This window comes from Cyrtonyx montezumae, unplaced genomic scaffold (assembly GCF_038088225.1).
Source record: "Cyrtonyx montezumae isolate F1298 unplaced genomic scaffold, pur_monq_1.0 scaffold_16, whole genome shotgun sequence".
Classification (NCBI taxonomy): Eukaryota; Metazoa; Chordata; class Aves; order Galliformes; family Odontophoridae; genus Cyrtonyx; species Cyrtonyx montezumae.
The window spans coordinates 950,220-974,884 of NW_027071892.1; the positions used below are offsets into that span (position 1 = coordinate 950,220).

Consider the following 24,665-nt stretch of genomic DNA (forward strand, 5'->3'; position numbering starts at 1 on the left):
ACACCACGCGGGGCTGCGGTGCCCGCTCCCGGGTTCGGTGCAGGAGCGAATGCGGCGCGGCTCTCGCGCAGCACGGAGCGCTTCGCACGTTCCCCTTCCGAACGCGGAGCTCCGTCCCAGGGCCGGGCACGGGCGTTCAAGGCGGACGCGGGGAACGTCCCCGGCTCATCGCCCGTCGGCCGCCGGAGGTGTTCCGCCCGCACCGCTCGGAGCACGCGGGCCCGCACCCCGCGCTCACGTCATCGCAGGGCACAGAACCGCGGCCGCGCTACGGCGTGTACTATCGTGCGAGCCGTGCCCGTGGAGCTGTATTCGCAGCGTGCTGCACAGCGAGCTCAGCGCGCGGCTGTCCGTGCGAACGCGCGTACGCGCACACCCGCCCCTCGACGCAGCGCAGCCGGGACACCCCCGGGCACTGCGGCCGCCCCGGGGCGGGGCGATGGGAGGGGGCGGCCGGAGCGCGGCGGGACGGGCGGTGCAGCGCAGCCCGCTCACAGCACTGCTATATGGGCTGCGCTGACCGCCGCGCCGGGATGTGAGTGGCGGTGGTTGGGACACGGCTGCCCCGCCGCCCTCGGCTGCGGCATCGGCGGTGAGTGGGAGAGCGAGCGGGACGGCTGCCCCGGCCCCGGGCAGGTGCGAGGGCTATGGGAGGCAGGCAGCTGCGGTTCAGCTCCGCACTGTGCCCGCGTAACGGGAGCAGATAGCGGCTGGGGCCGGCAGTGAAGGAAAGGGATTAGAGGGGATATAGGGCGAGGGAGTGGAGGAGGGGTCTGGGAAGGACTGGCGAGGATGGGAGTTCGGGAACGGGGGGGAAGAAGAGTTGGGGAACTGGAGGAGGAGAAGAGGCAGAGAGGATTCGGAGAGAGAAATGAGCGAAGGGACAAAAGAGCGGGGCCGGAGCGGGCAGTACAGGACGGAGGGAGGAGGTGCCGCGGGGTAGAGCTGCAGGGCTGCCCCCGTGAGAAGAAGCGGCGGGGACCCTCGCGCTGACCCCGCTGCCTCGGTCGGGTCCTTAGGCGCGGGGAGGGGGTGAACGGAGCGGTGCACGGCGGCTGTGTCTCAATGCAGAGCCCTCCCGCAGCCGAGCAGCGATAGGATTTAGTACTTATGTGAACCCTTTGTTTACGCCCGAGCTAATGGTTATCCCGAGGTAACGGGATTTCCTCCACCGGAACTGCGCGCCGGGGTTGGTTACCAGCGGAGCTCTGAGCGCTTCTCAGCGCCGCTCGCAGCCGCGGAGCGCAGTGCGGAGGTGCTGAGGTGTTCTTATCCTGAGGAAACGCATCCGTGTGAGGCTGTGGCGTGAAGAAAAACAGTCTGAGAACGGAGCAGAACAAAGAGAAGCACTGACTGTTCGCCATCGATGGCGCCCAGCTGCGCAGCGCGTCGGGGCTCACGGCCGCGGGCAGTGCAGGCACCGCGGGCATTGGATTCCGACTGAGGGGCGCGGCGCTGCCTGACGGATCGCTGCGCGTGGCGGAGCCTCGTTCACCGCGCTTTGGAGCGGGGCCGTGCTCTGCGCAGCTGAGAGCGGTGCGTGCGTTACTCTGACACGGGGCACGTCTCAGTAGTGTTGTACTTTTGCATCCACGGCGCAATGGCAGTGTTAATTATTCCAGAAATGCATCTCCCGCCAGTCCCATCCTGGCTGGGCTGCTGCTGCTCCACTGTCGGCCTCCAAGCCCGCTCCTCACCCAAGCAGAAGGTGCTGGCATAAGAGTCCACGCTGCGATCGGTGGGGGCCGGGGGGATGAAGGGAGCTGTGGGCTGCTCCTGCATTCGGTTACAGATGGATTTTCTCCTCTGTGGTTGGATGCATCCTCTTGCATAACGTTGTTAATGTTAGGATTGTAAAAAAGAGGGTCAGGTAACTTAGCAAACCGTAAATACCATCACCTTACATCTTTGCATGGTTGTAGCATTATTCTTTATACATACATTTTCTCTAGCAGCGTACAGTATAGTTTTGACTAGGTGGGAGATGTTTGCAGTCTTTGTCCAGAAGGTGTTAGCAATGGAAAGCCTCATTGATTTTTAACTGTGATAACCTTGGGAGGAAAGCAGTGATGCTTTCTTTTCTCACTGAGGTGTCTGCAGCCATGCTTTGCACCGTGCATGGGGCCCCACGTGTGTCATTTCTGTCGTGGCTTGTGCGCTGCCTCTATGTCGCAGCAGAGGGACTGTGTTGGCTGCAAGGTGCAGTCCCCGTTGTGCTGGGAGCGGGTTCAGGACTGCTAGCTGTGGCCTGGCTGTGCAGCTGTCCTGCAGTTTGTTTGCTGCTTGTGTCTGAAATGTCAGAAGCGTCTTGATTCAGGTTATGTGTGATTGCCCTTGGACTCAGGTATGTTGGCTTAGCTGGTTGCAATGAAATACGATTTTGGAGAGGAATCTGGGGCCAAAAAAAAAAAAAAAGACTCAAGTTGATTCCTCAGTAGTTCCACCCCATGCTGAAAGGAATGCCATGCTGCTGGGCACTGTGCTGCAGTGTCTCTGCCTGTTGTGCTCTGGTCTTGCTGCAGCTCTGGTGGTGACAGAGCGATGTGCCGGTGTGCTACCATGCTGCTGGGCTGTTCAGCTGTGCTGAGAGCTGATCTGGACGTAAAGAGGAAGAAGCACTTCTGCAGCTGCTGAGATGAGGAGCTGGTTTTACTATGGAGCCTTGAGGCACACAGACTCACTGCCCACAGCACAGTCTGGAGGAAGCCACTGTTTTAACAACAAACCCACACTGATATTCTTTGCTTTTTCAAAACAACTTTTCTGGCAAAAACATTCTCTGGTCTTCCCTCTCATGTACTCCATCTGTGGCTTCAGCTGAAGCTGTGGTACGTCTGTGCCAAACTTGTATGTTGTGCTGCACTGTTCTTTTCCCTTGCAGTGCTGTGGGTCTGCTGCCAGTATCAGTGCTGGAAGGATTCTGGCTGGCAACCCTGTGGGGCTTGGCTGCTGACAGTGCTGGTTCTGACCCAGTCAGTTCGCAGCAGACTGCTATGAGCATGGCTGTGTCAATGGTAGGTGGGGAGAAGTCCCTCATGTGGAGCTCTGTTTGCAAGCTTTGGTGCAGAAAGGCACTGCTGGTCAGCAGTTGCTGACATGTGACGGGAATGTGATTCCACACCAGGAATGCTGTCAGCAGTCCCAGCAAGCTCTTGATACTGCAGCTCTGTTGGTGCCTTCTAAGAGAACTACTGCTCATTTCCATCAGGTCTTCTGGAAGTAATTTCACAAATCAAAGTAACTTAGGAAAAGTTCTATTGAGTTGAACATCTCTGCCTTTCTGAGGATATATTTTGTCTGAGTTCTGAATATATTTTGACATAGATTAATTCCCTTTTTCCAGAGGAAAATATTCCTTCGTGGGGTGGAATACTTAACATCATTAACCCTCCCTACCCAAACACTTCCACATAGGAAGAGGAAAGAAGTGATGGGCTGACAGTATGACTGCTTACCCATGCAGCACCATCACCATGGAAACAGACTGTCCTAGAATAGCTCCATCACATGAGGGTTACATGACATGAATAAAAACCAAAAAACTGGAAAATATCTTAGAACTGGTGATTCTTGCTTGTAATTCATTACCCCCCAGGACTTTGGAGAGCAGTTAATAAACAAAGCTAGTATTAAAATCAATGTAGTGCATGTATATCATTACATGTAAGTGATGTCATCCCATCATTAAATTAGTGGAAAACAAACATGGTCCTTGTGTAAAGGACTGTTTGTTGCTTCCAGTTTGGGATACATTATCTTAGAAGGAGTTTTGAGTAATTTTCCATGTCACCTCCTGCTTCTTGAAATTGGTATCAGTGGTTTTCAGCAGTGAATCTTAGTGGATTTGTTCTGTGCAGGAGCAGGTACTGACTGTTCCGCACTTCTGACGAGATATTGGATGTTCTAGCAAGTAAATGCAATAGTTGGAGAAAAAACCACCTTTGTATAGAAGGGATTGTGAAATTTCCTTTGGAATGTTTCCTTCTAGTTAATTATGAACTCGAAGGGCCACGAGATTCATTGAGCGTAACAATTTTTTGATTGAAAAATGAATATATGTCACTGACAATTTTCTCTTTGTTAAGTTAGTGTTTTGTAACGTGTTGTGACAGTCATTGGGAAACAAATCAAATACAAAGAAGTAAATTTTCTACCAATTCACCATAAAGAAAACTACAGTTAGGTAGGAAAAAAAATCAGTGTTCACCAGCTGCTTGTCATTCCATCAGTAGAACATGTTAACCCTTCCAGCAGTGCTTCTGTAGCTTCTGTGGGCAGGCACAGCTCCTTCATTCTTCTCATGTGTGTAGCCCAGATCGTGTTATGTGTCGTAGCTCCCACTGCAGAGATGAAGTTTTGTGGTAAGCTTTTTTGTCTGTTGTGTGAATGAAGAGCATGAAGCATTTATGTTAGCCTGTTTGTTGTCCTGATGCCTCTGATAGGAAACAGAATAATCTCCATCATCTGTCTCAAGGCACAGACCTGTAACGGGCATCGTTCATAACTCAGTGAAAGGGGAATGAATGAACGTGTTTGAAGGTTGAGATCCTCGGGATTAAACTTCAGTCATTCAAGGACTGGAACATGCAGTCCTCATCTGTAATAGTCTCTGTACAGTGTATGTGAATGGTTTTTGCATCAGTTAGGACTGATCATGTCCAATATAACATCACTGCACCATTAATGAGAGTAGAAAATCATTTAAAGTAAACTTTCTTATGTTTGCCTTAGATGCATTTCTGATTTATAAGAAGTCATTAAATGGACAGTCTTAGGACTTTGTGTAATTTGCTACTGATAGATTCCCTACTTCTTGCTCTATGTTGTAAAGCTGCTGTGTAAGCTGTGTGAGTAACATTAGTGCCTGCTTCAACAGTGCTTTTCTCCCACAGACAGAGGCCTTATTGTGAGTGTGTTAAGCTAGGCACACAGCTCACATCGCTGAGCATAACCCACGTGAAACCTGCAGCAATATGCAAGCGAAGGTTAACAGAAAGAGGTTTCCTATCTGGTATGTGTTGTCTTTACTGTCTGTGGGGCAGATTGTTTGTTTAAAGGGTACATTTTAACAATGCCCTGCTTTGCTTGGTAAAAGCAAATGCTATCATATGTACATCTTTTAAAACCACCTAGTCCATATTCTTCCTGAAACTAAGAAATTGTCCTTAATTGTTGGAATTTGTCCAGCCTTTTGGTCCCAGTGGCAAGTGTGATGTGCTGTGGTCCTGGAGTGCTTATAGTTTGTTCACTCTGTAGCCCAGGGAGAGCAATGCTGTATTTTGTTGTTTGTTTCATTTGAATGGCTTTAGATTTGCTAAGAAGCACAAAGAGTCATTCATTTTTGATTAGCTGATTGATGACACTGCATGCGTGTGCCACTGTTGCAGAATGTGGGGGTTTTTCTAGCCTACCATTCCCATTTGCAATCGCAACCCAATACCTGGGCTTTGGAAGAAGATGAAAGGAATGAATACTATAACTGCCTGTTGACTGAGAAGAAAATTTTTCTTTAAAAGTTTTTGCTCTGTCCACATACCAAGAAAAAGGAGCAATCTTGTGAAATGATCTAATTCTGGTACAACTTGCCCTTGTGTTAGGTCCACTGCAATTCACACATTCTTTAAGAACCTGAATCTGAACAAAAAAATACTGTAGATAATATACTGTTTCACAAAATGATAAATAATTTCTTCTGGCTGTGTTTTAGGATATTTGCTGGGGTGGTGCTTGGAAATGCTTTCAATCAGTGCAAACACAGAAATGAATCAGCTTGCATTCTGTTCAGCAGGCAAAAGTTTCTTTCTGAGAGGGCAGCAAAGGGGCACAGGGGAATGCTAAACCAGCTGAAAATCCCACACAGAAAAAAAAGTAAATATGAGCTATTGAAACAGGCTGTGCTTTCAATTGCTGTCAAGTCCTTCAAAGTGACCTGTGGCTAAACACCCAAATGTTTATTGTCTCAGACAGAAAAATGAAAAACTATCCAGCCATTGGCTTCTTCATCCTCTTCGTCATCAGCTATGGCTCTTCTGAAAACTCCAGCACTCCGAGAGGGTGCGGACTGGACCTCCTCCCACAGTACGTGTACCTCTGTGACCTGGATGCCATCTGGGGAATAGTTGTAGAGGCAGTTGCAGGAGCAGGTGTGCTGACAACATTACTGCTGATGCTGATTTTGCTGGTGAGGCTGCCCTTCATCAAGGAAAAAGAGAAGAAGAGCCCCCTGGGAATGCACTTCCTCTTTCTTCTTGGGACACTTGGACTGTTTGGACTGACGTTTGCTTTCATCATTCAGGAAGATGAAATGGTGTGCTCTACCCGAAGATTTCTGTGGGGAGTTATCTTTGCTTTGTGCTTCTCGTGCTTGCTAGCTCAAGCTTGGAGACTTCGCAGACTAGTTCGGCATGGGAAGAGTCCATCTGGCTGGCATCTAGCTGGTGTGGTGATCTGCCTGATGCTTGTTCAGGTTATCATTGCAACTGAGTGGTTAATACTGACAGTTGTCAGAGATAACAAGATGGCTTGCAGCTATGAACCAATGGATTTTGCTATGGCTTTGATTTATGTTATGTTCCTGATGGTATTTACCATGGGGCTTTCTCTTTTCACTCTCTGTGGAAAGTTTAAGAAATGGAAGAAAAATGGAGTATGCCTAATTATAACGCTTTTTTTTTCCATTCTGATTTGGGTAGCCTGGATGACTATGTACCTCTTTGGTAATGCTGAACTAAAGAGAAGAGACAAATGGAGTGATCCCACTCTTGCTATTGCACTGGTGTCCAGTGGTTGGGTGTTTGTTATTTTTCACGCTATCCCAGAGGTTCATTGTGCCATCCTTCCATCGCAGCAGGAAAACACTCCCAATTATTTTGACACTTCACAGCCAAGGATGCGTGAAACTACTTTTGAGGAAGATATACAGCTTCCTCTGAGCTACATGGAAAATGAAGCCTTTTCTATAGATGAACGTAAAGCAGGTAAGAATTTACTGTTGAGAACTTTATTTCTGTAGTAGCAAAGAAAATTATCTGTGTGAGACATTTTTCAGGTGTTGAAAACAAGGCTTAATACAGAGGCCATATTTTACACCTTATGTATAGCTTGTTTTTAATGTTTTAATTAGTAAGTCACCTTAGAGACTTGAAACATGAAAAAATGCAATAGAAAATAGATGTTTGGTTAAAATGTTGGGATATTTTGTTTGTTTGCATTTTGTTCTTTTCTTTGACACAAGGAGCAATTTCAAATGGAAAAAAGACAACACCAAAAGGAGCAGAAAAACAGTGGGAAAAATAACTATTATTTTAAAACGGTACAACATTTTTTGTCCTTTTCAGTTGATAACATCATATATGAAATATATCCCTAAATAAAAACCAAGAAGAAATAGAGTTCTCCATGCTACAAAGGCTCAGTCTCTTCAGCAACAGAATAATTATCATTAATCATACTACCACTAAAAAATAGGGCACTCAGTGCCCTATTGTGACACTGGAAAAAAAGATGCAATGTGGCATATAGTCAAGTTCAAAGACAGTCTGTTCTGAAGACTTTAACTTGCAAACTATATGGAGACGTTTCACAGTAATGGTTGCTTTCCTTGTCACAGCTGTTGGGTGACAGAACAACGTGTGATGACACATAATGAAAACTGCCAGTGAAAACGTTGGAGCAATTACTGAAAAGGGCCAGCAAACTGGTTGTTTAAGAGATCCAAAGCATTGCTGAAAGTTAAACACTAAAAAATATATAAAACAATATACAGAGATGCTTATGTGAGTGGTGATGGAAATCACCTGATGGTGTTGAATACGGTTGGCTGTATTCTGCTGTCTCATGGCTGGAGAAGGGATTTGGATACTACTCAGACTGCTTCAGTATCCTGGCCAATGGTTGCCATGCTGCTATGGCAGTCCCAAAAGAAGGCTTTGGTTATATTGTCTGAACATTTCACCTCTTTATTTGTCTTCACATGTATTTGTTTTCCTTGGGTCTTGATGTTTCCTCTGAATGTAGACCATGCATGAAGTGTGACAGTGTTGGGTCAGGAAGGTATTTTCCCTCCGCGTGTTTTAGCAGCGACTTCAGAGGTCTCCATTTTGTATGGAAGCTTTGAACAAAAAAGAGTTAAGGTCTTGTGAGGACATAACAAGGGCAGTAAAACAAAATACAGATGGATAAAAGAATAGTTGTTCATTAACAGTGTTCCAAAGGAGCTTCACTGTACACTGTAAATGCACTTTTATTTTACTGTTCTCCAACCTCCATTAAATTAATGTCATAGTAAGTTAAGTGCAGTAACCATGGAGTTGTTTCTGACTAAGGCAGATCTAAGAAAAAAAAATTGGATCTTTCACCCTCCATTTTTCACTCACGCTTACACTTTAAAAAAGAACTGGAAGCTCCATTTATACCTAAAAATATGGGTTTTTTTAGTGACAGGGATAGACATCTGACAGTTATAAAATCATTATAGCATCTATTACAGAGCAACTTACGATGTTCTGTTTTAATCTGAATATAAAATAATTTTTTTATCTGATTCCCTTGTTAGTATTTATTGTAATAAATGAATGTCACTCCTATCCTCATGCCATGTGGAGGAAAGATTGGATTTTAATAAAACAGATTCATTATTCCTTTGGAGTACTTCTCTACATTATGTACAAAACTATGAGAACAAAGTTTGGAGACATGACTTACAGTAGAGCATTAGATAGAAGTAAAAATACTTGTCACATATTATGGCTGTTGGAAGTGTTAATTTAAGTCAGATCACTGATGGCTGTCAGTTAAGCATCTGTGACCCATTAGCAACTGGCTTTCTGCAGGTATGTAGAGAAAATTCTCTTCTGTTATTCATTTAATTAAACTCAAGAATGTGTAATAGTTAATTAAGAAGAAATTAAGGGAAATTAAGAAATTAAGGGAAGAGTACTTTCTTCAATTATACATAATAACAGTGTTTCAGAGCATAAGATTTACTAGCTGTAAAATTTTGAAAGATGTGATTTAAGGTTGGACTAGGTCTTTTCTGACCTAGATCATTCTAGGGCTCTGTAACCATAAAACACCTCTTAGTTCCCTGACTTTGTTTAAAAAAATAGTTAGCTTTATTGAGAAAACATGCTTGTATTTTCCATTAATTCACACTGTATGAAGCGAATTTCTTCTATTCTTTTTTTCTTCTTCTTTTTCAGAATCAGAATAACCTTTAAATTATAGGTTCAAATAAGCATGTATTCTCACAGTTTTTCCTCACTGACATGTGGCCCCAAGTTATACTTAACAACAAGATCTGTTCTGTTCCAGGAATACCATTAAGTATTAATGAGGCAAAAACATTCAGTTACTTAACCATAATTTAAACAACGTACTAATGTTAACATTCATATAACAGACGTTGAAGTACTTAGAAGACTTACTTTAATTCCTGTGTCTTGCAAAATGTTAGTAAAATATTTAGAATCCCTGGAAAAGGGCAACTTGTGTGAGCTCTCAGAGAACTGGAAGTGCAGTGAACAGTAGCAATAGGGTAGCTTCACCAAAGCAAATACAATTTGCCTTCTGCATGGAAAACCCGGACATGAAATGTAGAGTTCTGCAGCTGTCAAGAAACCCAAGCCTAAGAAGCTCTGCTGCTTGCCAAATTTCATTTAACTGTTAGTACTAAAAGTCATCCTCTGAGCCACCTAAAAACAAAGCTAACAATTAAAAACATATAGGAGATCATGACCTGATGTTTGTTTAAGCCTCCTTGGCAATTTTTTGTTTACCTATCAATCCTCTACATGACTAGATGTATTTAATAACAGGAAAAATACAAGAAAAGCTAGGAAAAAAAATCCCCAAATGAGTATTTTGTCCAAAAACTTTGATTCTTACATTGGCAGAATTTTAGACTTTCAGCAATAATAAGGAACAAAAATTCAGCCATCTGTCTTTGAAGGTACTGTCTCAGGTTAATGATGAAATTACCGTGCAAATTTTTTACTAGAATGTGTAACCATTTTATTGATTGCATGTATTTATAAGATCTTTTATCTTTGTGTAATACTAAATACTAGTGCAGTCAGTTATGTCTTACACACAGTAAGAATCCAAACTGCAAAGGAGTACTACTGCCCCTGAGGTGGTTAAATATAAAATAAAGATACAGAACTGTGGGAGAACAACAGATGAAAGCCTCTATTCTAGTGTTCTAGGGGAAAAAAAAAGATAACTGTAATTGTTTCTATATATATGAATTTTAAGTATATACGGATCCTTACTTGCTCTATATGTAAAGTCAACAGCAAAGCACTTGCAGGGCTGGATTTTCAAATACCTGTGCAAAGTCAGTACTGTTCATCATCTCTGTGCACTACTCCCAGAGAGAAGAGAGCAGTGAATAGAGGATTGTGCATAGCAGTAGGCTCCATTTAAATCTTGATGGATGCAGTGCAAAGATATTAAATCCTGACTTCATTAAGGTTTATGCTGAAATTCTTCTAAACTTTAGTTCATCTGTGTTTTCAGCTGGAGAGCACTGAATTGTATTTAGAACTAAATCTAAGTGGAATTCTTGCCCCAGGTGTCTGATCCAGGCACCTATTTACCAGCTGACAGATGTGCACTGCATGCTGGAACCGCTCAAGCAATGCATATAAACGAGCTCTGTTCCCTGGCCACATCTGAATTCAGAAAAGTCATTATTTACCCCTGAAGTAAAAAGAGATTATGTGTGTGCCAATCACCAGCCTGGTTTAGCAAGAAAGAATTACATTCTGAACTCTGCATCTTTCAGAATATACATCTTGAATCCAAACTTATGCTAAAAGTAATGGAGAAGTAGTTCTGCTGTAAGCATTCGGAAGGTCGGTTAGTGCCTTCTATTTTGCTTCAGCTAATGGCCACACTGAAGTAAATACTGTTTTTGAATAGCTTTATATTTCTCATTTCTCAGGGTAAATATAATCTGAAACATCTGGAAAGTCCTTACATGCTAGTTATGCTGAAGTAGTGCTGCTGAAGTAGTGCTGAGGGGGACTGTGAGCGTGCTTGCTGGCTCAAGCAGTGCTTTGGATCTCTGTCCTCCCAGCTTTTTGATAGAAAGCAAAGTGTAACAGCATTTCACTTAACCCCACTGTGTCCAGACTGATACAGTGAGCACTTCACAAAAAATATTGTGCAAGATGCATCACAGGTGCACTGACTGAGGATATTTAACTCCTGGTGAAAGAAAACTAAGCAAACTTCAAGATTTTTTTCCCCATTCCACAACAAGCAGTTACTTTTGTGTAAAACTTTTTTTTTTAATCCATCTCCATAAGAAAAACTGCTGTTCAAAAACAATGTGGAAACTGGTATGGCAGTATAAAAGTTAAAACCAGTGGCACAGTTCCCAGTAACTACATGGGAAGCACAGTATTTTATGACTTCAAAGGAGATGTGCAGCATTACTTACGTTCCTAAAAATGATCTCTCTTTTTAAACGCAGCACTAAGGACAGCAGGATTTCGAAATGGCAGTTCAGGAAGCCGACCTAGTGCTCCTTTTGGAAGCAATGTTTATCAGCCAACTGAGATGGCAGTTGTGCTAAATGGTGGGACTGTAAGTATCAAAATGTAATGGTTTAAGAAATCTTTGCTATGACTAAATCTAAATCTTTGCTATTGATTTATGCTATTGCTACTAATTGAAAAGCCTTCTGCATTTAGCTTGTTCAGAGCAGGGGGAAAGCTATAAATTAAAATTCAGGCAGCAAGTGTGCATGTAATGCTTCCCTGCCCTCCTTGAAAGTATTTGCATTTTTGAAAGTATTTTGCATTTTGTTAATTGTCCATTCATATTTTGCAGTGTAGCTTGAGAGATCCAAGTTCTTTGGTGATTCTACACATTCAGTAACCCCTCTGAATTACATTTGTGTCAAGGTTAACTATTAAGCGACGCAATTTCTAACCTGATCTTTTTTCAAGACACTGTGAATTACGCAGATGTTTGCAAAGCAGTACTTTGCTTCAAATAAGAATCATTGTAGCAGGTAGTGATAGTCTGTCATCTAGTTTCCATTTTCTAATAAACGTACATAATTCTTTGTAAGATACGTATAGACATATAGATCTCTGGGAAATAAAAGAGGAATGTAGAATGTTTTAATGATAAGAACATTGACCTTTCTCTCTTAGGCAATAGTTTGGTATGCCATTGTTCCATAGGACCTATCTTTTGCAGCATGGTAGCTGTAAGAAAAGCTTAGCAAGCTGATGCCAAACAGACAGTGGACATAATGTTGAAAAAAAAAATTCATCCCCATATTTTTTCATGTATATCTATGTGCTTGTAAAAATCTATCCATGAGCACTTGTTACACGAGTTGGTTTTTTTTTGTTTTTTTTTTAATTTTGAATCATGAGCTGATTCCATAACTCAGCTTCTACATTTAAAGCCAAATAATGCAATCTGAATGCTGGTTGGTTGGTTTGTTTGTTAATACCGTTTTGTTTGGATTTAGTGAACAAGGCAGACTAGATATAAAGATTCTGTCGTGTGAGTGATATGGTGGAAGCACATTAACTTGAATAAAAAGAGGCTTGTGCTTTGCTGTCAGTCATGAATAGTGTCCTTTTGATGCTTGGTTTCATCAATGCCTGTATTTTCTGATGCCAGAATATGCAGCTCAGGGAAAAACAGTTTAAGGATGATGAGTAACTAGAGAATTTGTGTTGTCTTGTTTTGAGGTGGATACAAAACTAACTGGAGGGCATTAGATAGTAAAATGAGAGAGAAATGTTTGTATACAGCCATGGTTTTTACAGAGAGATAAACAAGCCATGTGGGTTGAACATGATTTTCACTGTGGCATTTTGCTCTGGAAATACTGTACACGTAGCATGGTAACACTGATTGTTGAATAGACCAGGCTTCTCAGTTATGGGTTTATTATCCTTATTTGCAGATACCAACAGCTCCGCCAAGTTACACTGGACGACACCTCTGGTGAAAGGCTGTAGGCTGTAGAGAATAAGAATCCTTGTTGCAGAATTGTTCCCTGGCAGTGTGTCTTTGAGGGAGGAATTGATACCAGTACCAGAACAAAGCAACAGAACATCCAGGAGCTTGCGAAATCCCACAGAGGATTTTGTGTAAATGTGAACACCACGGAATGGATAACCTAACTGCAAAAAAGAAAATTATAAGTCTGAACCTAAATATGAATTAAAATAGAGGTAGGCACACTTCAGTATCCCCTTCTTCCATTTTGTATTCTGAAATGTAAGATATTCCCTTGTCTGTAACCACTAACTAGTGTGCAAGGCAAGCCTGATTCTTTTTGCAAGCAGCTGGCATCCAACAAACTTCCCTCCTCTCACCTAAACTTGCCACAAGAGATTGCCACTACAGTGTGAAGACATGCAGGATTTCTTCCCATCTTGCTCTTTTTCCATTCATTTCAAATGTCATGAAAAATGTATTGTTTGCTTCAGTATTGCTGTACTATAACATCACATGGCATCACCTACTCTGTGGCAGCTCAGTTACCATTATGCTGTAGGTGCACACTTTTCTTTTTAAAAAGCTCATGTATGAGAAGCAGTTCTGAAGAGACAAAAGGTCTGTGCATGCTTCACGTGAGCACTGGGGCTTCTTGAGGCAGAGGAGTGCAGGTCCAGCATAGGCAGCTCTACAGAAGCCTGCAGTTGGATTCCCTCCTGCTCCTCAACCTGGGTGGGGTGTGAGCAGAGTTGTCTTCTCACATCTCCTACAGAAGAAGTCATTAAAGGAATCTGTGGAGGGATATACTCTGCAAAGACATAGCTGGTGAGAGAATGTGACTCATGTTTGCCATGAGTGCTTTGTGAAAGTGCATGAAGGGTGATGTCCACCTGTGCTGGTAGGCCAAGGTCTGCCCATACTGGTGGGCCAGGGTCTGCCTGTGTAGGTGGGCTGAGGCTGGAGTCCAGGAGGTCAGTGACAGCTGCAGAGCACCGACCGCCTGTCAGGAAGAACACAGCATGTGTAGGGCTGAGGCTGCTGCTTCTAATCCCTGTTTGTGTGGGTAGTCTCATTGACTGAGGTTGTGCATTTCAATGCGGTTGTGCATTTTAGAGCCTAGCTGGTAGAATCTCTGTTCTGGAGGTGGTTTGTTGTTGTTTTTGTGTTTGTTTTTTGTTTAAGGTGGTTTCTTCCCTAGTCCTTCCCTCTGCCTCCACTTTTTCAAGTTAAAATATGGCAGAATTTCTCAAAGCTTTTTATCTTTGTGTTCTCTGAGTTATTTAAAAGGTTCTCATTGCCCATTGTTTGTGCCATGGTTTTCATTATGTTTAACCAATCATTCCTTTATTTGACATTTAATGCATATTGGACACTGAAAACATCACTGTATCCTCATTGTTTGGCCAATGTTTATCTTAGCTTTCCTTGATTCTAAAAGCAATCTGTTTTTACTTGAGGGCACAGGAAACATTTAACAAATAAATTTTGCATATGCTATAATAAACTATTTTCAAACTAAAAATATATAGTGCACAAATAACTGAATAGCTTAGTAGCTTTACATAAAGAAGTTACCTGCTGTCTACTGCAATAAATTGTAGGACAGCTTTCTTAAAAGAATGCTACAACTGAGATTTGGGAATTATAATACAACTGTTACAGGCCTTGGACAAAACTGTAAAACATGTAGTTAAGAAATGTTTTTTGCTTCTTCTAGATGTGACTGAATTGATAAATAGACTTCTCAATCCTGTTCCTAATGAAGCTGATTAGAATTTAAGGCCTTATGTAAGGGTAGAGCCAGGTTCTACAGAATGCGATGGCGTGACTACTGGTCAGTCACCTTGGCCATTCACAGAATTAGAGTGGCAAGACTGATCTTAATTTTTGGTGGTGAGGGTGTGGCAATAGATTAGGGAGATCTTATTTTCCAATTTTGTATAATTAGTAATAAGCAACATTTTTTGTAAGTCACTAGTCTGTGATGCCCCAAATAAAAATGTGATCATAGAAAGGCACCTTTATGTTAGCTTATGCTTCTGTTATTGTAAGCAGTTTGTTTACTTTTGCCTTTTTGTGAGTTACCTAGAATGTAAAGCATCTGTGAACAACATAGTAAGTAAGTGTAAGCACAAGCCTTTTGCAGTTCAGTTAATTAGTATTAGCTTTTATCCTATAAAAGCTACTATGTTGTCCCTTGATGGCTATGTAATCAAGGTGTTTCCATACAGAAAAGTGAAACTGTAAAACATCTGAAAAAATTGTTACCAGAACAAGATTTGTATTAAGTGGCTTCCGCAGTGGCCAGGAAAAGAGCCATGCTTTTAACAGGTCCTGTCTTGCTTTCAGAGGAGCTGAGGGTGTCTGACACTGGCCAGAAAATATGTAGCATCTTCAGAATAACTCTCAATACATACACTTGTTTCTACGAACAAGGTACATGAAATCTTAATAGAACTAGCTGTATCTGTTTTTAGTGTAAACACAGGCATCTTGGTTGACTTTGAAACTTGATGCCTTGGGTCTCACCAAAGGCAATGCAAAAGGGAGCATTGTAGCTTTTATACTAAAACAATTGGACTACTTCACTGACTTACAGGATTACAAAGTAGGTGCTTTTTATTAATTGATGAGAGCTAAAGCTCATTTTTTATCAATAATATATATTTACTAAATGTATTAATGTGTGTTTTATAACATACCTTTTTTCCCCGCTGATTGCTGCATACACTGGTATCTTATTAAGTACATCTTTAAAGGATTTTCAAGACAATCAATGTGTACCATGATGTCTGTACATAAATATACAAAACTACAGAGGTTGTAAAGCATGGGCAAATGTTTTATTTTCAAAATGCTGTTCTTAATGAGAATAAAGGCTTTACTATTTACTTACAATGTTTGTGTTAACTCAGTGTTAAAATCTATCTAAAAATTTTTCTGCTGAAGCAAACTTCTGGTGCTACAGGCAGCTTTATCCTGCAGTGACACTGTGGGTGTGATTCTGCAATATGAGCTAAGCTGAACTGAAGGAAGATGCTCCTCTGTCTTTGGTCACATTCTTACGCTTGCCCCCTGGCACTGGCACCTACCAAACTAAACTCTCTGCAAGCCAGTCAAGGAGCTGTGTAGACAAACTCTTAACACTACTGCTGATCTTTATTCTTCCAGTTGGCTCAGTAATTTCCTGAGCTGACTCAGTTGCTAATGCCTGTGAAAAGGAGGGGACAGGACCACACAGCTGATGTCTTAGCAGTTTTTCTTTCGAAAAAAAAAAAAAAAAGCTTGATTGGTTTTCCTGATCTGGTGAAAAGCATCAGCATCCAAAAGAAAATAAATAAACAAGGGGTGGGTACTGGTATAACACAGTGAAGACAAAGCCTGTGGAAGTCATGGAAGAAATCCATGGGATCAAAACAGAGATAGGTGGTATCCACATTTTATCATGATTACCCTCCAGTCAACTAGACCGTTGTTGGACTTGCATGGGAAAAAGTAGTAGAACCACAAATATCTTTAACTGTGAAATTACAAAGGCCTAAGTGGGGCTATGCTTGTCCAAGCTGAATTTAAGAGACTGAGGGGTTATTCACAAGGGAGCCAATTTTTATTCTGCTTCCCCATTTTGTAAATACATATACGTGAGATCACTGAAAATGCTGTCACTGTGAATTTTACACTTCACATTTCACTGAATTTTACACTTCCTTAGCACATGTGCTAAGTGATAACAAAAGGTCCTTTGACCTCTTCTCCTGCAGAAATGCAGAGCAATACTAGTTTTCCTTGCCTTCACGGTATTTCTGAAAATGAGCCCATTATGAACAGAGCCTTGAATTTGCACACAGTGTACTCCAATTATTAGTTTATGTTAACAGAGCATCCAAGACAATCAGAAGAGCTTTTTACTGTGACCATTCAGGAACACAAATGTGGACACAAATGTTTTAGCTAAATTTGCAAATCCTATCTGATTTTGTTCATTGGGACAGAATTTCATCCTGATGTAACTTCCCTTTGATTTATAACACCTCACATGTCAAAGTAAAACTGTCATGCTAACATTTCTATATCAGTACTACACAAGTTAGTTCATGAGCTCCATGTTTTGTGATCTTGGCGAGAAAATCATAATTGAAATGCTTTATAGCTTTGTATATGTTCTGAAGCTTCCCATTTGCTTCCCACCTTAATTAAAAATGAAATACTCAGCTTTCCAAAATATCCACAGAAATGAAAATGTAGACTTCCACACTTCTGCAGCAGATACTCTTCTGCTCAACACAAGAAAAAAATCCCCCATCCAGCCAAAAAGGTGTATTTTTTTCTGTGTATGGCATTTTTTGTTTTAACACAGCTTCAGCACTCTACTTGCACACAGTTCTCAGTGTGCTCTGTGGGAGTTGGACATGTGTAGCTGAGGGTAGAGAGTCCCAGTAAGAAGTCACTGTGTTGTTAAAAAAAAAAAAAGAAAAGCAGCTCTTTGAGTTTCTTGTTTTGAAGAATTTTCAGTTAAAAGTCAGTGATGAGTCATACAATTCACCTAATGCATAAATATATTGTTGTCATTAAGAACAACAAGCAAGGTCAGCAATGAATAGTTTTTCTATCTCTCAGTGGAAAGAAGAATGTTATCCATGTGATTGCAAAGGGTCTGCCAAATGGGAAAAAATGAGTCAAACAAAGAGCACAGGGTCACTTGCTGGAGTAAACAATTCTAAATGAACAAAAGCGCTACATAAAAGTAAAATGTACCAACCCCTAGTGAAAGCCATTTACAAAACTGTATTCTTTCAGAGTGCTGCAATACAGATTAACATAATGTTTTCCTTCCCTTGATAAAAGAGTTTGGTTCCTCATTATACTATGATTCCAGCTGTCCTATTTTATTAGTAGGATTTTAATATTTTAGAAATATTTTAAATTACAAATATAAAAATCTATTCACAAGGATGGATCATCTACATTCTAAACTTTTCACATCAAGTGAATGTGTTGGGAAGATTCATAAATAGTGATATTGAAGACAGAGAAGGGAATGCAAGTTAAACAAATCCCGACTTTCACGTACAGTTTCAGGAGAGCTTAGTTACCTTTCCGAGGTATGCAGCTGTAAACCAGCAACAAAAGCCCTATTACAACATACCCAGAATATTAGGCTGCAGCACTCCAGTGGGCTAATTTAACATCCTCAAAGTTCTGCCAACCTTGAAGATCTCTGCTAGTTAAAAACACTATGGAAAAGTGATATATGATGATGAAGAAGCACAGACAATGCCTATGAAACTCAAATATGACCATGGTGGCCAGATATCTGATTATTTGATATTCCTTGCTGGAACAAGGCTCACCTTTGTAAATATCTCATAAAAAATGCAACGAGTTCCAAAATCCCAGGGCTGACACACGCTGTCCAACATTAGGACAAGCTGGTGTTTTAGATAACTTTTAGGTTTTAGTTAGGAGCTTCCATGTCTTATCCATAACCTGTGTTACTTTAGCATAACAATTTTGAATCACATCACACTAAACAGGAAGCACGGGTTGTCACCACGAATCTGGATTTCAGATCATTATTTAAATAGCTTTTGACATATACTTGCTTCCTATGCTGACAGAAAAGTAAGATGTCCACAGGATTCAGATAGGCTGGAAAGATGGGGAACAAAGTCTGCCTGACAAAGTCTTTTCACTAGAAATATTCATTGGAAACATTCTTCAGGCTGTGACACCTCAAACTGAAAAACTTGCTTTAGTATTTTTAAAGGCTTAAGAAAGATGGTTTGTTGGTAGGTTAGCATAGCTCCAATAAAGATTAGAACAATTTACGTGAGCTGATAATCCAACACAATTTTTTCAGGCAGCACCTCTCTAAAAGCAATGAATGGTGTAAATTCAGATAAGAACTAGCTTACCAACATTGCTACTTATAAGCTGAATTTTAACCACTTAAGTCTTGTGAGTCCTGCTATTCTTTCAACAGGAGCAAGAGAAAGACCCATTTCCATTTTCAATTGCCTTAAAAACACTAAAGCTGAACAGCATCATTCCCATTTTATCCTGCTCCCTACTTACACTAGCAGATTAATAGTGTTGCACAAATGTGATTCAGCTGCAGCAGAGGCTGTCTTTTTTTCCTTAGACAGATTTCTTATATGTTGGGGTAAGGTGTATGGATATTACTGGGCATAATGAGCTGCCTGAGGATGCCAGGTAGGCAGGAGCAATTGTGACCACACATTGCTGCCAGTCTGGGCAGTTCCAAGAGAACCATTTTGACGGAGGTTAGACTCAGCTCCCAGAAAAAGAACAAACCCCTTAACTTCCAAGTTGTTGATGTAATAGAATGCGTGAAAAAACTCTACAGTGAATGCCTAATCACAAACTATGTATTCATAGGAGGTGTAATGTGAGATATAAAAAGAAGTAAACTATAAGGCATTATCACAGGATTTTGTTCCAAAACATCAGCTCCTGCTTCAAGACCAATGGCCCAGAGCAACTGAGACCCAAGGTATTATGGCAGTGTAAGTTTATAAAAAACAAAAGCCCAAACAAGGAAAAGGAAAGAACTTTCCAGGTGCCTTATTGCAATCACTTTTCATGATGTGAAATGAACAGTCCAAATGTCCAATATGTAACACAAATAATCTCCCCCACATCTTCTAGTGGTATGTAGATCAGTCTCATAATTTCTTTAAGATTTATTGATAACACTCGTTATTTAACACTGACAAATAGCGTAGGGAATCTCACCTATTTCCAGTATATGGTTTCTATCTATAGAGGTCATATGTTTTCTACTGTCAGAGTAGATAAGGTTGTTATTATTAATGCACTCTCATTATTTATTTTAATAATCCTTATTTTAAACAGCAGCCACAAGCATGTCCTAAATCACAGGATGCTACAATAATCAACACCAGCAGAGACTGCACATAATTTCCTTGCAAGTGAGGTGAGTGTTTCTGAGCAGAGCTGTTAACTCTGCCATATTTTTAACTTGCAGCTCCCACCAGAATAATTTGTTTGTCTGCCAAATTCCTTGGAAATGAAGCTTGTTCTACATAGATGATGGTATATATGTTGCAACATTGAAGGCACAGATGATGGCTAAAAGAAGCACAGAGTTTGAAGCACTCAGATTTACAATTTCAGCCAACTCCTAGAGTGGAGTATTCAGTAATCTGCAGAACTCCAACTAGACATCTAAGGATTGCCTGCCTAGGACTTTGTCCTTTTCACATATAGATTAAGTATAAACATTCTTACCATCTATTTTAGATAACAGGCAATTTTCCCTCATCTTGATGCACAAATAAACCCAAATTCTGTACAATTTGTTTGTTTCAACCTAACAGCAAACAACCTGAGATCTATTTTATGCACACACTACTGTATAATACAACTAGTTTGTGACAGAAGCTTATGAAAGGTTTATACACCCACACTCTTTGTTTTAAATCATAAGAACAATGAGAATTATATTTAGTGTTTATTTAGTAATTTAAACAGTTGAAAACAGTAATGAAAAAAGACTCAAACAAGAAGAAGATGAAAATCCACTGAAGAAAATACATTGGAATAACTTATTAGCAAGGGGTTAGAGTAAAAAAAAAAAGATATATATATATATACATATATATATAGAAAGCAGTTTCACCCTCGCCTCCCAGTGAAATGCCAAAGAAGCCTGAACATGAAACTGGAGTTGCCAGCAATCTTTCTGAAATAAGACCTGACTTTCAAAGAGACATCTCTTTATGAAAAATGTGTATTATTTTAGCCTCTTAGTATTGGAAGTCAACATGCAGGCAAAATCACTTCAGGAAATTTTCATTCACTTCTAATAGGGAAGTGAAAAAAAGATATATTAAAAAAAAAGAAGAAGCAAAACAAAACTGGAACATTGTACCCATAGACATGCCTGCTTCTCATGAATCTGAAATACAACTACTGCCAGATCAATCACGTAACAGTGCTTTTGTAGAAAGGTCATAGAACAGAGACAGGACAAACTAATTCTCTGAAGCACCCGCAGAGGCTGTGAATCACCTACTCTTGCTGCAAGGACATTTACTGTAGCTCCATGCATTGCAGACATCAAGGATCGCAGCAGAGGGCAAGTGGTGCCTGAGCAGCTCCAGCTCCAGCTCCAGGACAGGACTTGATTTTGGCCCAGGGCCTCTCTGAAGTGCCAGGCACACACTGCCATGCTGGCTGCATTCAATGCCTAGAGAACAAAACTACTTAAGGGAATTTGTTTATACACTTAGGTTCATACTGGGGAAGCATGAGGCCTCCAGCTAGCAACAAGCAGCAATGGAGATGAGAAAAAGGAGTGGAAGATCTCTAGCAGTATTTGTTTATGTAGTGCACCACACTTCCTAGTATTCTGACTGAAAGTTTAAGCATTCATTTCAAAATATCTGGATGGCATTTTTACAACTCAAGGTGTACAAAGTAAAAAGCACTGACCATCCATTAAACTGTATGAACAGGTGGGATGAACACCCAAGACTGGGAGAGTGAAAAGAGTGCAGAATTCCTGTGATGGGGACTGCAATGCCTATGCATGCCCAGCCATCCTGCACATCAACCAGGGAGAGGCAGCCACAGAAACGCACCCAGGCAAGAGGGAAGATATTGGAATGAGAGAAAAGTTCAGAATAAAGGCAACCAGCACATCTTCAGCAGGAGCTGATTGCTACAGCGCCTCCGGGTAAGTAGCTGAAATGGAAAAGGACAGGTGAAAACAGCCAGAAGTTGGCTGGAAGCAAGGCCCCTTAGAAAGCATGCCGGGAAATACAGGCGGAAGGCACCTTGGGCAGAAAGCTGGATTGATAGATGTGATGGCAGCTTCATCAGCACTGCACTGACATCGATTGCCACTCTTATTTCTGACACGTGGAAAATGTGCTTGGAAAACAGGTAAGTTCTATAGAACCATCAAATGTAAACTCGAACATAAACTAGAAGAAATTACAAGGTACAAAGAGACAGTTACGTTGACAAAGATGTCCAATACCTAAGTAGAGGCAAGTAACTTGTATGTTCTGCAGTTTGTCCTTCACTAATCTGTAATTCCTATTTTAAGAATGCACTAATGGCTCACGGTCTTTCTTTCCCTGCCTCTCTGTTTTATTCTTCTCAATCAAATTAGACTGAAGTCTAGTTTTGCTGCAGGAAAATTTAAAGGTTTTACTTCTTAACTGATAACAGCCTTTTCATCAGCATTTTAACATATCTCATAGTTAGCACAGAGATAAAAATTTGGTTTTGTATACCTCAATTAAAAAGACAACAGAATTTTCAATACAAATGGTCTCATTTTTTCACTATTATTATTATTAAGGTTAATAGAAGAAATACTGCAAAGCCCATGAAGTACTTCTCCCCTCCTTTAAAACAGAAAACCAAACAAAAGGTATTTCTAAAATCACAGAACGAACAGCAAATAGTAATCGCTTTCTTTTCCACTATCAATCATTATTAAAAATAGCACAGTGATGAGTAAAAGTACAACTTTGGTATTGAAAGATTTGTTTGGCCTTGTGCTGGCTGATAACTGCTGTGCCTGCGTAAGCACAGTTCAGAAGATCACAAATTATGTAGCTTATCTAAATTGCCATCCTTTTTATTTTTTTTTCCCTCAGAAATTCCCAATGTAGTTTTAGAAATTAAAGTGACTGTCATCTTTATAACTTTTCAAAGACATCTGTGTCCAGGGTGTGGACCAATAAAGTAGAATCTACATCATGAGCCTTATGACTTTTTATCACTACATTCTCAGCTGTTAGTGCCAAGATTAAAGTTTCAGAAACATCTCAAGCATCTCAAATTAGACTTGGTGAAAAACACCACGTACTCAGCTACAGGCACTGCTTTGTTCTTGGATCTCCTTCCACTTTTTTAAAAAGAAATTTCAGTGTCTTTTGCACCATTGATATCTTATACGTCTATTTTTAAACTGAAAGCAACTAAGTACCTGGTTCCATTAAAAATCATTTGGAATATAGCACTTTTGTTTGGGAAAGAAACAATAGAATGCCAGTAAATACAGTGATGTTTTTTAAGAGTAAAATCGTTGTAATTGCACAGTGACAGCAAGAAGCCTTTCAATTTTTACATCACATTTGGAACCAAAATCATCAGAAGAACGTCTGATATTAACATATTTTCATATGTCTTAAAAGAACCATGGAATATGGGGAAGCCTCCTCTTACCGGAAATTCATAATGAGATGAATTAAAGAATTAGAGGTATAGTTAAAGGAGAGCTGATTAAATCTTAAAAATAAAATAAATTGTTGAGCACCATCCTTAAACATGACTACATTTCAGCTTCCAAGTGGAAAAAAAAAAAAAAAAGAAGTAACCTGACATGTAGAAACGATGAATTCCTTACATTTTACTGAGCCAAATTTTCATAAACAAACTACAGAGGTACAGTTTTTTAAGAGATCCATTATGTTCTGCTAATCCAACATTACCACTTATGGTACTTTTAAATATATATAAATTTAAAGCCTAGAGTAATATGCACCACTTAGGAGAAAAAAAGTTTACTCATGGTATTTTCTTCGGGAAACTGCTCAGTTTGCAAATATGTGTGCAATTTAACTCCACTTATAGACTGTCAGAGTACATGACTATATTCTCATGCTCATTCATGCGATGAGTTCCAAGTAGTTTCACCAGGCATAACTTTTCTTTCTGGGCACTGAATTTAATGCTTTTCCCTTCCTCCATTCTGTTTCAATGTAATACCATTATTTATTGTCATACGGTCACGATACAGCCATACATCTCAAGTATGCAGACTAGACTTCCCCTCTTCAGCTTAACTTTTGGTAAAACTACTCTGTTTTCAAACCTTTCTTCATAATTCACGTGGAGACATATCACAGCTGCAGAAGTGACCACATTTCCTTGCTTCTTGACAGTATGCATGTGTTCCTGCTTTAGCATAATAGAGGCCCCTAAAATAAGCAGCCTGTTCTCCCCTTTGTCTGCAATCTCATTCATGTTTTCACAGATTCTCCAATGAAATAACACCTACATTCTGAGCTCTTCCAGCATGCTGCTGGTTCAACCTACCCAAGGAAAAAGATCCTTTCTTTTAAAGAACTATTCTTAAAAGCTCCCATTACAGGCAAGTAATAACTTCTACTGCCAAAGGAGAAATATAGGCTCAAAATCAAATGGCGTGTAAAGGAATACTCCCTCCTGAGTCTCAAAATCAACCCTCTCCACCTGTTGTGATTGCTTTTTTTTCACAGTGTGGTTTAACTGTGTTTTCTACACGCAGTGTTCACTCACTGTAACTTGCAAAGCTAAGGCTATAGTGACCTCTAAGAATAAGTAGCTAATAGGGTCACCAAGAAAGAAAAGTAAGAAAATCCTGAATCTCATTTGCTATTCATTCACAATCTCTGGAGGTTGTTTTTTATTAGTCATGGGCTGTTCCAAAGTAATGCCTCCTATTACATTACAGTGGCCAACACCATCAGAGGCAGATGGTGGGATGGCAGCAGAGGTTGAATATTCCCACCAATACTCCATTATATTTTGTTGCAATGTGATGGGTGGTAGCAGAGGGACACAATGACAGAACGGTGTCTGACATGGAAGTGTGGATGAAGCAGAAGGGTGTCACTGAATTCCTCCATGCAGAAAAAATGGCACTG

The 24,665-nt window shown here is 40.7% G+C and overlaps 2 protein-coding genes across 7 annotated transcripts in view; one reads left to right on the forward strand and one right to left on the reverse strand.

Moving 5' to 3' along the window:
* The first annotated feature begins 476 nt into the window (after positions 1-476).
* Positions 477-19,979, forward strand: GPRC5B (G protein-coupled receptor class C group 5 member B). Of its 4 annotated transcripts, none has more exons than XM_065732288.1 (4): positions 477-592; positions 5,964-6,977; positions 11,480-11,592; positions 12,938-15,873. In XM_065732288.1, exons 2-4 carry the CDS (start codon positions 5,972-5,974, stop codon positions 12,980-12,982), a joined length of 1,164 nt encoding a protein of 387 aa, XP_065588360.1. In that variant the 5' UTR covers positions 477-592; positions 5,964-5,971; the 3' UTR covers positions 12,983-15,873. The 4 variants fall into 4 exon arrangements, 3 of the variants coding, with proteins under 3 accessions (XP_065588360.1, XP_065588359.1, XP_065588361.1); XR_010621960.1 differs by lacking the exon at positions 477-592 and adding an exon at positions 19,852-19,979 and having other exon boundaries at positions 5,539-6,977; positions 12,938-13,208; XM_065732287.1 differs by lacking the exon at positions 477-592 and having other exon boundaries at positions 5,539-6,977.
* IQCK (IQ motif containing K) overlaps positions 8,029-24,665 on the reverse strand; it is a 50,708-nt gene continuing 34,071 nt past the window's right edge. For 2 of the 3 annotated variants that reach the window (XM_065732295.1, XM_065732297.1), the window contains one exon: positions 17,026-17,422. In XM_065732295.1, coding sequence (XP_065588367.1) covers positions 17,343-17,422 — 80 coding nt within the window. In that variant the 3' untranslated portion in view covers positions 17,026-17,342. Of the gene's footprint in view, positions 8,111-17,025; positions 17,423-24,665 lie in introns of those variants that run through there. The other variant, XM_065732296.1, reaches the window with a different exon arrangement.

Coding starts and splice junctions, on each gene's coding strand:
- GPRC5B (XM_065732287.1), top strand. CDS start 5,948: ATGTTTATTGTCTCAGACAGAAAAATGAAAAACTATCCAGCCATTGGC. Junction 6,978..11,479: donor TATAGATGAACGTAAAGCAG/GTAAGAATTTAC, acceptor TTTTAAACGCAG/CACTAAGGACAGCAGGATTT. Junction 11,593..12,937: donor TTGTGCTAAATGGTGGGACT/GTAAGTATCAAA, acceptor CCTTATTTGCAG/ATACCAACAGCTCCGCCAAG.